Source organism: Protobothrops mucrosquamatus, unplaced genomic scaffold (genome assembly GCF_001527695.2).
Source record: "Protobothrops mucrosquamatus isolate PMUCROS unplaced genomic scaffold, P.Mucros_1.0 scaffold_127, whole genome shotgun sequence".
Classification (NCBI taxonomy): Eukaryota; Metazoa; Chordata; class Lepidosauria; order Squamata; family Viperidae; genus Protobothrops; species Protobothrops mucrosquamatus.
In genome coordinates this window covers 224,602-236,787 of record NW_015386203.1, presented here as the reverse complement: position 1 = coordinate 236,787, position 12,186 = coordinate 224,602, and the positions used below count along the sequence as shown (strand labels likewise).

Genomic DNA, 12,186 nt, shown 5'->3' with positions numbered 1-12,186 from the left:
GATTTTGGGTATTTGAAGAACTAATTAAATGAATAATTTTTATTAACACGGAGGAGATGGATTGCTTAAGTTTAGAGTTTGGAGTTAGAGATATTAATATTTGTTTACTTGTAGTTGAATGTTAGCCTAGGTTTGGTTTGGGAAGTCTGGGGGGTAGGGGGATGGGATAAATCATTGTGTAATACTTGTGATGTATTTTCTTGTTTATGATAAAAACAATAAAATTCTATATTGAAAAAAAAAAAAAAAAGAGGTGGCCTAAGCAGCTTCCACCAATATTTTTGCTAATGTGATAAGCCAGTAAATGTTTTCTAGTGAACCAAAGCCAAACCTTCTATAAGAAAAGATCTGAGGCTTCTTTTTGGACACTCGCAAGCACAAAGAACTGTATCTGTGATTGCTATCATCTCAGCCTCTTGCAAATAAGCTGGCTGTGGTCAACCACAGAGGAAATATTGATGCTATAAGAGTCCCAGAATTCAATGGTACACAATCTTCAGCAATGCTTAGAGGAGAGGGGTGAAGGGGAAAGGAAACTGTTGAGTTCTACAATTATAGAAATTTCAACATTTTGAAAAGCTCAAGAAAACAAGCTCTTTGCTTGAAACTAAGAAGTATGAAATGAAATCAGAACAAAATTAAGGGTAGTTTTCACCAGTTTAAAGGAAGTAGCTGCAGAAATGTTGGAATGTAAAACCACCCCACCCATTTGTCTCTCTTGATTAAGATCTTCCATATCTCCTATAAACTTCCTAACCATCAAAGATCAGTGATTGTTAGGCCCCAAACCAAATATGACACATGGCAATTTTTACAAGCTTATTTCACATCTATAGACAAAATCTTGCTAGACTGAGCAAGATTCTACTCTATCTCTGCATGTACAGTATACTCTGTGAACTGTTTTGGAGGAGCTGTCTTCACCTTCTTTCTCTCACACATACTGTAATATGGGCCAAGTTGTCTCTTACTCTTCTAGAATGCACACACCCCGCCATCTATCTCCTCACTACATTCCATCACAGTTGCCTTTACTTAATGGTCAGACCTCTATCCTATTCCTACAGAAGCCTCTTCACTTAAAATTGTAATATAAAGGCCAAGGGCAGACAAAGACAGCTTACCTTGACTTGGTTGAAGCCAATGATGACTGCAGCAGCTGAAGTAAATCCTTTAATGACAGGATACGAGATAAAGTCCAAAATGAAACCTGCCAGGAATGAAAAGAAAATCCACTAAGTCTTTTATATCACCCTGGGAGTCAGACCAGCTGGATTTCTTAATCTATTCCTCAGATATTTGCCCATCATGTCCTCTTCTCTTTCCTTTGTAGGATCTCTAGCCTTCCCTTTCTAAAGCAGAAAAGTATCCGGGCAACTAATTAGATCAGGGGTCTTCAAACTTGGCCCTTTTATGACTTGTGGACTTCAACTTATGACTTGTGGACTTCAGGCTGAGGAATTCTGGGAGTTGAAGTCCACAAGTCATAAAAGGGCCAAGTTTGAAGACCCCTGAACTAGATAAAGCTGGGGACTAGAGAGGAAGAGATTACATTCCAGCTACTTAAAATAAGAACATACTGTACATAAAGTCCTATTTTAGATAGAAAACTGTCTATTTAGCTGTAAATTCAGAACAAAATTAGGAAGAAGAAAATAATCTGAATGCATAATCTGTGGAATTCATCCCATTTAAGCATTGCCATCCCAAAGTACTTTAAATAGAATACATCCCGCATTTAAATGAAACATGTGTGTATCTCTCTTCATAATTACACATGGACATCCCAGTTCAAAAAATATATAGGCAGACAGTATCAGAATCTACCAGAAGGTGAGGAACAGTTTATAAATCACTTTAATAAGAAAGAGTTTGAATGAGTCTGTAATCCTGTACTCACTTATCTGACAGATACCCAAATGAACTCAATGAGATGTACTTTTGCACAGATATTTGGAAAAAATGTCCTGCGATTTATAGAAAGTTGAAGATATAAAAACAGGGGGAAATTAATTTCTACTTTTTGTCAGATTTGATTCCCAATTATCTTCTTTGGCCAACAATAGCAATAGGGCAGTGGACTTAGAAGACCAACATAAAAGCCACCATGTCTTACCAAGATGGAGGAGCCCCATAGCTAACTGGATGCAACCTGAAAGAAAGGCGAGGAGAACGGCCAAGGCAGGCTCATGGAATGCGTAGGAAGACACCAACAGGGACATGATGGCTGTTGGCCCAAGCGTTACATCTTTGGAGGTCCCCAAAAGGCAGTAGATGAAACAACCCATGAAGGAAGAATACAGACCATACTGCAAAGGACGGGAAGGCAACATCAGAGACTAGTCATAGTACTTGAAGAACTGTAAGCCAATAAAACCACAAAGGTTATGAAAGGCCTACAAAATACAAATTGCATTCTATGGAAAATTTGGTAAAATATTTTAAAAAGGAGAACAGGTAGTTTTTGCTTAGCAACTACCTTATTTAGGGAACAGTCACAATTAAAAAGGTAATGAAAAAAATAACTTTTATGACAAATCTACACTTAGCAACCAATTTATAAAATGAACTCTGAAAACAAATATCTGCCAGAGGATAACTAGGGCAAGCAATCTTTTTAGGCTGGTAGATACACTAGGGCTTGGCTGTGAGAAAAAGTCATTAACTCAAAATGACTTCCCATAGAATGTGGGCATCCATAAAATGGCTGCCACAATGGGCATGGCCAGATACAAAATACTCATTTATCAGAAGGAAAACTATAGACATTGCTCCGTTTATACTTCTAGAAATCTACTCTATTACTCCTGCTTATGTTTGTCTTTTTCTTCCTGAGTAAGCATTGTCTTTCCAAACAAAGAACTATACATATACAAGGGTACAAAGGCATTTTAGAAAATAAAGAAGCAGCATACCAGCTTCTCAATTAATTTGTTTAAATACAGGTAGTCTTTGATTTGCAACAGTTCATTTAGTTACCATTCAAAGTTACAATGGCTCTGAAAAAAAGTGACTTATGACCATTTTTCACACTTATGACTTTTGCAGCATCCCCGTGGTCATGTGATCAAAATTCAGATGCTTGGCAACTGACATGTATTTATGACGGTTGCAGTGTCCCAGGGTCATGTGGTCATCTTTTGTGACCTTCTGACAAGCAAGTCCATGGGAAAGCCAGATTCATTTAACAACCGTGTTACTAACTTAACATCTGCAGTGATTCACTTAAAAACTCTGGCAAGAAGGGCCGTCAAATGGGGCAAAACTCACTTAACAAATGTCTTCCTTCGCAACAGAAATTTTGGGCTCAATTGTGGTCACAAGTCGGGGATTACCTGTAATTCTTTTTTTTAAATATATATATATGGGATAGCCAAGCAGATGCCAATGGACAGCACATTGCCCACACCTGGAATAATATTTTGACTTGGTATACAGCAACTTTTCTATCACCTTTTGTCATGTTCCTGTTCCAGCCCACTTGCAATTTCTCAGTTGGCTAGGATAGGTTGGAAAACAAAAGCATATGGATGTAACACACATGGATTTCCTTTATCTCTCTGTAAAAGTGCTAAATAAGAACAGAAGCACAATACTCTTTTATAAATGAGATCATTATCTAATTATCAGCTCCCAGGCTAACACTTAAAACACAAAAGGTTGCCTGTAATAGCCATTCCCTCCAGCCACCAGCCCTTGCCCTCGGTGGCATCCAGTAAAGCAAAAATCAAATGGTATTGTCAGACCAAGAGTCCCTAATGTTTTAAAAAAAAGGAATTGAATTTGAACTCAGTTTCTATCCTTTTCCTCTTCACTCTCCAATTAGATGAGGCACCTTTTACGCAACAAGGCTAATGTGAATATTGACTGAGGAGATGTACTTTGAAGTTGTACAAATACAGCATTATGTTAAGTATAGCCACTCCTGCATGAACAACCTCACCTCCATGGGGAGACCAGCCACCACAGCATAAGCAAGAGCTTGTGGCACCACAGTCATCCCCACAGTCAGCCCGGCCATAAAATCCAGCTGTAGCCACTGCAGAGAATACTTGGGAAGCCAAGTTAGCACCGGCAATCTCTTTGCAGTTGCTCTGCAACATTGCTTCCAACTCTCCCGGCTTCCTTCTGACATGGCTGGACTCTGTGTGGTTCGGACTGATTCACTTGGGATCCACCATCTCAACCATCATCAAAGCACTATCAGGCAAGGTCACAGAGGCAGGCAAACACAGCTGTCATAGCAAATGGTTTTGCTGGAGTTGATCACAAACTGGCAGTATAAGTTCAAAGGTATTCCTGGAAAAGGAATAGGATAGCAATTAAGCAACACTATCCATTCTCCATTTTGTATAGGAACAGAGGATCCCGTTTTAGAATAATATTGTCCCGCCCTTAACAGTAAACAATGGCCACATCATCTAATTTCCATAAAGGACATGGACCTAAGCATATTTTGTATTTAAATATTTGCGACCCAATTGTTGGTGTTGGTGTTCTACTCCTGAACTTGGTAGAGCTGGCATGAGAACCCGGACAAGGATCGCTCAAATCAGGCAACCGACTTAAAATTAGGAGATCAAAAGTAATTTAGGAGACTTCCGAGTGGAGGAGCAAGACGAGGCAGGGAAGAAGGAATTAGTCATGAAGACCAGAGAAAACTTACATTAGTAGGTCCTATATCGCGACGAAAGATGATTGTGGAATATTACCAGACACCATCCGATCAACTCTATAAAGATACTGAGCGGCCCCTTCCGGAGGGCGTTTGCATGGCTCTAATTCCTCAATTCAGGCGCATCGACCGGCAAACTAAATCCAAATTAACCCCAGATTCCAAGCGGTCGACTCCCCACTCCTCTCGGCTCACGTGATCCGGGCTGGACGTGGAAGAGGAGGCGGAGCTGAGCAGTGATTAGCTCCTTCCTAGTTTCCAGCTGCGCTGAATGCAAGGATTGCTCGGTTCGGGGACCGTTTGCCGGGCGCAGGCCCGGGCGATGCGAGTTTGCCATGCAGTCTCCCGTACAGAGCTGCGTGGTGGCGCTCCTCGTTCTGGGGCTCTGTAACGCTAGAAAGGGGGACCCCAACAGGTCCCGCAATGTCCTGCTGATTGTAGGTGAGCAAACCAATCCTGGGGGAGGACGTTAGACCCTCTTGCGTTGGAATCCCTTGCGCGATATACTTGCCCACGATTGGCTTTCGTTGGGAGTTGCTTTAAGAAGGTGGGGGATCATCTGGCAAACTGTGAGTGGTTCTGAAGCAAGTTAAAAGTCGGGCTTGGGAAATATTTGGATGGAAGGCAATCGGGAAATCCCAGAGCTATAGGGAAGTCGAAAAAGGAGAAGGGGGCAAAACATTCTGGTTTTGTTGCTGTGACAGCTTCCTGATTGCGTTGATGAGATAAACTCAACTGAATAGAGAACCTCTGCCTTTTTAGGAGATGGGAGGGCCAGTGTTCCCCTATGTGTTCTACAGGAGAGTAATATCAAGTATTCTGGGTCACAGTCACCCCTCTGTTCCCCCACCCCCCTTGGTTTGGGTTGGCAGGAAGAGAAGTTCCAAATATGGACTCTATTTCCCACGTATTCTCCAGATTGAGCTTCCTGCAGTTGGTAGATTTCTGTAGGACAGACAAACATTCAACAGATGCAGACTGTTGTAGTGGGAAATCTGTTACAAATTTGCCAAAAGGAAAAAGGCTTGTATAGAAACCCTAAAGGACATAATAATGGGCACTGAGCAATTTGGCTATGGTGCCAGGTCTCAGTTTTTGCTTGTGAAAGAATGAAGATACCAATATTATTGAAATGTAAGAAATATAATAATACAAATATTATTGAAATATAAGAGCTGGACATGCCATTTTTGTGAGATGACTGGTGAATTTCCCTTTGTCCACATATTTTTGTAGTTCGTGTTGTGTGCATTTAGCTAAATTAGTGGAACCTGTGTTTATGAAACCATAAAATAGCTCAGAATCCACAGTTCTCCCTTTTCAGCTATAACTGCAGGCTTCCTGGACTGCAGTGTGATATAGGATTCTTGTTCCTTTTTTGCTCATGCTGAGTTTTTTTACACCGATCGGTTATATCCTATTTTCACCAATTTACACTCTTCCCCCCGCCCTTCCCAAAATGGATTAGGGTTAAGGTTTTCAATCATTGGTTGCAGTTACCCCTCAAATTTATGTATTCACACTAGAATCACAAAGATATTGCACCAATCATGTCCATGGTGGAAAAAAGCTTTTTAAACATCAGATGTTAGCATTAATGGTGAACAAAAAAGGTCTGACTTCAATATAGCATTTGCTGGATAAATGTGTCATGGAATACAACACTTTGGAATTTCACAAGCTGAAATCTCTTTAAGTCTCTGTTACAAAACTAAACTCTGCCCCAGCTAAGAGAACAGTTTTACACAATCCAGCCACCTCCAGATGTTTTCCAGGCACAAATATAATAGATTTATGGGTGACTATCCCAGAAGATTGTAGCAAATGTTCACAGGGAACAGGATTAGAATACAGATCACTTGACTTATGCTCTCCCTTTTCCGTGGCAGCGGACGATGGTGGTTTTGAGAGCGGTGTGTATAACAACACAGTCATAAAGACTCCAAACCTGGATGGTTTGGCCCAGCGGAGCTTGATCTTCCAGAATGCCTTCACTTCTGTCAGCAGCTGCTCCCCCAGTCGGGCCAGCCTCTTGACGGGCCTGCCTCAGGTAACATGCCCAGATGGGAACAGAAAGCAAGCCATGCTACAGCATGGTCCTGTCCTTTTCTTTGATTGCCACCAAACTGGGGGTGCCCTATTATTGCAAATGATTTCTGTCTAACCACAGCACCAGAATGGGATGTACGGATTGCACCAAGATGTGCACCACTTCAACTCCTTTGATAGTGTCCGGAGCCTCCCCTTATTGCTTAACCAGGCTGGGATACGGACAGGTAAGTAGAGGAAAGCAAAGTTCCTCCTTTCACTTCCTCAGTTCAGCTGGAACTCTTTTCTGTTTTGGACTTGGATGAGACAGCCTGCAAGTTTAAGAAAGACATTTGGTCTCTCTGCTTTGCAGCCCATTAAGAAAATGCTAGCAATGATAAATGTTATTTTAAAAAGAGATGTATGGTAATGCTGAGGCAGGTGGTTGTTGCTGTTGAAAGCAGAATGGACATTTTACTTAACTGCTCAATCAAAATCCAAAGAACATTACAGTTCTCTTAATTTAATGGTTTATTGCCATTTATTTATTTTTGTCAGTGCTGATAAGGCCACTAGAAAAGGGTTGTCTTATGGATTGCCTCCCTCAGTGATGCTTTTGTCTCATTTAGTCCAACTCCAACACAGAGAAAAATATTTCTGAGAGCCAATTTGGTCTAGTAGTTAAGGCTAGAAACCAGGAGACCATGAGTTCAAATCTCACCTTAGTCATGAAAGTCAATTGAGTGACTTTGGGCCAGTCATTTTAGCTCAGCCCAACCCAGCTCACAGGGTTGTTGTTGTGGGGAAAATAATAGGAGGAAGGAATATTACCAGTAGGTATATTTGTCGCCTTGAACTATTTGTAAAAATAATAAAGATGGGATACAAATAAATACATTTCATAGCACATTATAAATTGCACCCTTTTACTTTCTGAAGCTACATACCCATCATTCTGTTAAGCTTTATGAATGAACGTATGTAGCATAGAATCCTTGCATCCCTCCTTGCCCCTGTAAATGCCAAGGTTATGTCTATTTTGTACATGTAATGTGGGCACTACCCTAACTGACAGGTTAATATTAATATCCTTTTTTTTTTTTGACTGACTCCAGCTCCTTGTCTCTTTCAGGAATTATTGGCAAGAAGCACGTTGGGCCAGAGGCTGTGTATCCATTTGACTTTGCCTACACTGAGGAAAACAGTTCTGTCCTGCAAGTGGGCAGAAACATCACCCGAATCAAAGTGCTTGTTCGGAAATTCCTCCAGACTGTGGATGAAAAGTAAGATCTGATATTGGAATGATCCAGATGCATCCCTTCCTTAAGCCCATGTGGAGCATCCAGGGCCAGGCCCTTTTGACCCATCTTTCACTCATGTTTGGCAGGCCCAGTAGAGATCCCAAGAGAATGTCTTGGGAAATTAAATGGTTCTGTGTACAGAGATAGGAGGATCAAATTCAAAGAGAAACCAAACTCGAAGGGGGGGGGATTATGGAGAAGACGAAAATGGAGCTTAACAAAGCTAGAGGCACCCAAAGTATTGCTTTAAATAGTGAAGAGGAAACACCGTTGGCCCATTATCAAGAGCCCTTAATTGTGTTTCTGCCCCCTTTTTCCAACCTGTAGGCCTTTTTTCCTTTATGTCGCTTTCCATGATCCCCATCGCTGTGGTCATTCCCAGCCGCAGTATGGAGCCTTCTGTGAGAAATTTGGCAATGGGGAGCCTGGAATGGGCTGGATCCCTGACTGGAAACCTGAGCTCTACCATCCAGATCAAGTGCAGGTGAGGCCTAGGATTTTCTTCTCCACCTGGGTTCCAGCAATACCTCCAAGTAGCAATGACCGGTCTCCTCCAGTACTTTTCATAACAATTCACCTTTGTTACCTGGAGGTCTTTCCTAGTGTAGCTTCTAGTTTCAGCTGTATCTCCTTTTGGCCTTCAGGTCCCTTATTTTGTACAAGACACCCCAGCTGCTCGTGAAGATTTGGCAGCTCAATATACAACTGTCGGGCGCATGGATCAAGGTAGATGATTACTGAACTAGGTAGTTCTGCCTACAGGAGTGGGACAAAAGACTTGGTACTTCTGAAAGGGAACAAAACCTTTAATTAATGATGGTCGGGTGCATTTTTGTATACTTGAGAGTCTGTCTGAGTTTGCTTTAAGCACATAAAGGCATAAAATATTAGTTCTGAGAGAGCAGATGACCATCTTTGTTTATTAAAAAGGAATACATCTCTTCTAGTTTTTAGAACCCTGTGCAATTCACTGGGTTGACGCTGTGAGGGGCTTCTAAGAACTGTTTCTAGCTCTTACATATAATGGCTTTGCTACTGCTATCTAGTAGCTTTTATTTGTATATTTTATACAACTCAAGGTAGCATACTTAATGCTCCCATTTCCTATGTTCCCCACAACACCAGCCCTGTGAGGTAAGTCGGGCTGAGAGAGAATGACTGGCCCAAAGTCACGTGGCCAACCTTCATGCCGGAGGGAAGACTAGGACTCGCGGTCTTCCAGTTTCTAGGCCTTCACCTTCACCACTGTACTGAACTGGTCTTGTGTCTTATGGCAATATGTTTTAGGGATAGGGAAGCAAAGCAACAGTAATCCATTCATCCTTAGCAAAATATGCATAATTTGGTTAACTGGGTGGAACTTAATGGGAGAGAGATGATCAATTAATACTGAATAATCTTTTAATACCTGCTGTGTGATGCCTGAAGAAAGAACCTGTACTTCTTCCTGAGGTTTGGATGATAATATTTATTGTATACTATTTCTGCAGGCCTTGGTCTTATCCTGGAGGAACTCCGCCATGCAGGGTTCCACAACAGCACTCTTGTGATCTATACATCAGACAACGGCATCCCCTTTCCCAGTGGCAGAACCAACCTGTACTGGCCAGGCACAGCTGAGCCCCTCCTGGTCTCATCTCCTGAGCATCCTTCACGTTGGGGCCAGGTCAGCAGTGCCTACGTCAGCCTCCTGGGTAAGAGCAGCTGAGAAATGAATTGGTGGATTTGTCCCATGGAGGAGACCAGGATGCGCTAAAGCGCATCGGGCTACTTAGCAAACTATAACACACTTTGCACTTTGCATTGGCCTTTTCTGAAGATCTTCCTCTTTGGAGAGAGGGGGAAATTATGGTTACAGTTGATGTGTCTGGCGGTTTTGTCTGTGTGGGTGTCCTTCTCTGCTCTCTTTCCCTAGTATATTTTCAGGAAAATATATGTTTTATGAACCCTTCCAAACAGTTCTGTTCTACAAAATTTATACTTATTTAATACTTATTTAAAGCACTGTCTCATATGCTGGCTTTCCACATATTCAACAAACTGGGGTTAAATGAGTCATGGCAAATGTGGGACCCCCCCACCTACTAAGTGATTGAATTCACATGAGGGTGGCAGAAGGCAGACTAGGTCATATTTCCCTTTTCTTGTTCCCTCATTCAAACAGCAAAAAAGAGAAAGTGGAAGAATGGGACGTCAGCATAGTGTAAGGGCTGCTTAGACCAGATACAACTGTTGTGTCAATCTCATGGATCAGCAAGGAACAGCCAAAAGTCTCCTGACTCAGAAAGGGAGGAAAAAGTGGCTTAAGATTTAAACCCTGGAGTTAAGAGAGAGAAATTTCTGTGGGCTGCTTAGTTATGACTTCTTTCTTGTCTGCATTAAAACAACCCATGTAACCATGTTGTATCAGAAAAGCTTCTGTTGTTGAATATATATGACATTTGACCTGTTGGTTCCTACTGTGAATAAAGACTTTACCATCTTTATCGAGCCTAAATTCTATTGAGTAGATGCATGTAGAAGGTATAGAACTGGGGCTAACGGGTTTCAATGTACTCTAGAAAATCTTTAGAAGAAACAGTTGGGTTTTTTTATATGACCCAGAAATATTGTGCCATACTAGGTCACACCTGCGGCCAAAGTTCCTTCCCGTCTCTTCCCTCTGAATCAGATGCAAGTTTTATGCTTCAGCTTTCCCTTCTCTCTCTGCAGATATCACTCCCACCATTCTGGACTGGTTCTCCGTGCCATATCCCAGTTACAGTCTGTTTGGGAAGCAGATAGTGCAACTCACCGGGAAGTCTCTGCTGTCAGCATTATCACTGGAGCCAAAATGGAGAACTGTGTTTGCCAGCCAAAGCCTGCATGAGGTCACCATGCACTATCCCATGCGAGCTGTGCAGCATGGCGCCCTGCATTTCATTCACAATCTACAGAACCGAACCTCCTTTCCCATTGATCAAGATTTCTACGTTTCACCTACATTCCAGGACCTGCTAAGCAGAACTCAGGCAGGGCAACCTACTCATTGGAATAAGACTTTGCGTAGCTACTATTATCGGGATCGCTGGGAACTGTATGATCACAGCACCGATCCTACGGAAAGCCACAATGTGGCTTCTGATCCCCGCTACGCACAGGCTCTTGAAGAGCTGCAGGGGCTGCTGTTGAAATGGCAGTGGGAGACCAGTGACCCCTGGGTATGTGCTCCTGATGGGGTCTTGGAGGATAAGCCTGTCCCCAAGTGTTGGCCACTCCATAATGAGCTGTGATTTTCTTTTTTGCCTCCCTGTTTTGGTGGCGGTTACTCATCATCAGTCTGCAACAAGAAAAGATCAAGCGGGTGCTGATGCAACCAATCCAATTTGCAGAATTAAATAACTACTGAAGTTGCACCCGAGAGAAGATTTGGAGTAAAATGCAAGGAAGTGTTTGCCTCCTATACAAAAATGAAGTTCTGCCATATTTTTTAACATTTGCTGCCATAAGAATGCCACAAGCATCTTCCAGATGGATGACCACACTTGTCATCCTTCCTTGTAAGAATGGCTAATGGTCACACACTGCGAATGTGATGGAAAGTTGTAGTCCAAATTAAAATAACTGGAGAATCCTGGTTTAAGAGATGACTTGATCACTACTATACGTATCCTCACCCAAATTGTGGTCCCACAAGAATATAGGTGGGCTGGTCCCATCTCAGTTGTTACACATAGAGCAGGGATAGAAACTGGCTAAGTTTAAAACCAGTTTAAAGAGTAGAAATGATTTAGATTCTGTAGCCTACACATTTCATCATCATTCTTCCACAGAATACTGAGATGACTAGAAACAGCTTTTGGTTTGCCTGCTGGGATGGTATAGATCTGCCAAGCAGTTGCTAGTTCTCCAGAATATGCATAATATGGCTAAAGCCTGCTTTTATAAAATAAAGAAATGAAAATTTGTTTCTAACTAGCTTTTTTGTTTGTGAATGGTTTTATTCCTTCATTAAAACAAGGGTGGGAAACCCATGGTCCATATCTGGCTTCAGTGGCCTGTTTTGCAACTTGTTGCAGAAACCCAGGATTCTTTCCTTTCTCATTGTTGCTACAGGCACACAGTTTGAGCTGTGAGTTTATTAGCAGCTGGTTTTAGAAGTCTGTGTGACTGATCATCTCAGCCATTCTTGTACCCCAAACA

The 12,186-nt window shown here is 42.0% G+C and overlaps 2 protein-coding genes across 2 annotated transcripts in view; one reads left to right on the top strand and one right to left on the bottom strand.

Moving 5' to 3' along the window:
• SLC26A11 (solute carrier family 26 member 11) overlaps positions 1 to 4,870 on the bottom strand; it is a 22,984-nt gene extending 18,114 nt beyond the window's left edge. The window contains exons 1-4 of the mRNA XM_015817463.1: positions 4,667 to 4,870; positions 3,944 to 4,299; positions 2,117 to 2,309; positions 1,125 to 1,210 (exon numbers count right to left, since the gene is read on the bottom strand). Of these exons, the coding sequence (XP_015672949.1) occupies positions 1,125 to 1,210; positions 2,117 to 2,309; positions 3,944 to 4,135 (471 nt within the window). The 5' untranslated portion in view covers positions 4,136 to 4,299; positions 4,667 to 4,870. The remainder of the gene's footprint in view (positions 1 to 1,124; positions 1,211 to 2,116; positions 2,310 to 3,943; positions 4,300 to 4,666) is intronic.
• A 47-nt stretch (positions 4,871 to 4,917) lies between these two features.
• On the top strand, positions 4,918 to 11,935 carry SGSH (N-sulfoglucosamine sulfohydrolase). Its single transcript, XM_015817451.1, has 8 exons — positions 4,918 to 5,116; positions 6,565 to 6,725; positions 6,846 to 6,951; positions 7,836 to 7,986; positions 8,332 to 8,488; positions 8,649 to 8,730; positions 9,495 to 9,698; positions 10,717 to 11,935. Exons 1-8 carry the CDS (start codon positions 5,011 to 5,013, stop codon positions 11,274 to 11,276), a joined length of 1,527 nt encoding a protein of 508 aa, XP_015672937.1. The 5' UTR covers positions 4,918 to 5,010; the 3' UTR covers positions 11,277 to 11,935.
• The last annotated feature ends 251 nt before the right edge of the window (positions 11,936 to 12,186 follow it).

Excerpts from the sequence above, each read along its gene's own strand:
- SGSH (XM_015817451.1), top strand. The coding sequence starts at position 5,011 with ATGCAGTCTCCCGTACAGAGCTGCGTGGTGGCGCTCCTCGTTCTGGGG. Across the intron at positions 7,987-8,331 it reads CTCCAGACTGTGGATGAAAA|GCCTTTTTTCCTTTATGTCG; the intron begins GTAAGATCTGAT and ends TCCAACCTGTAG. Across the intron at positions 8,489-8,648 it reads ACCATCCAGATCAAGTGCAG|GTCCCTTATTTTGTACAAGA; the intron begins GTGAGGCCTAGG and ends TTTGGCCTTCAG.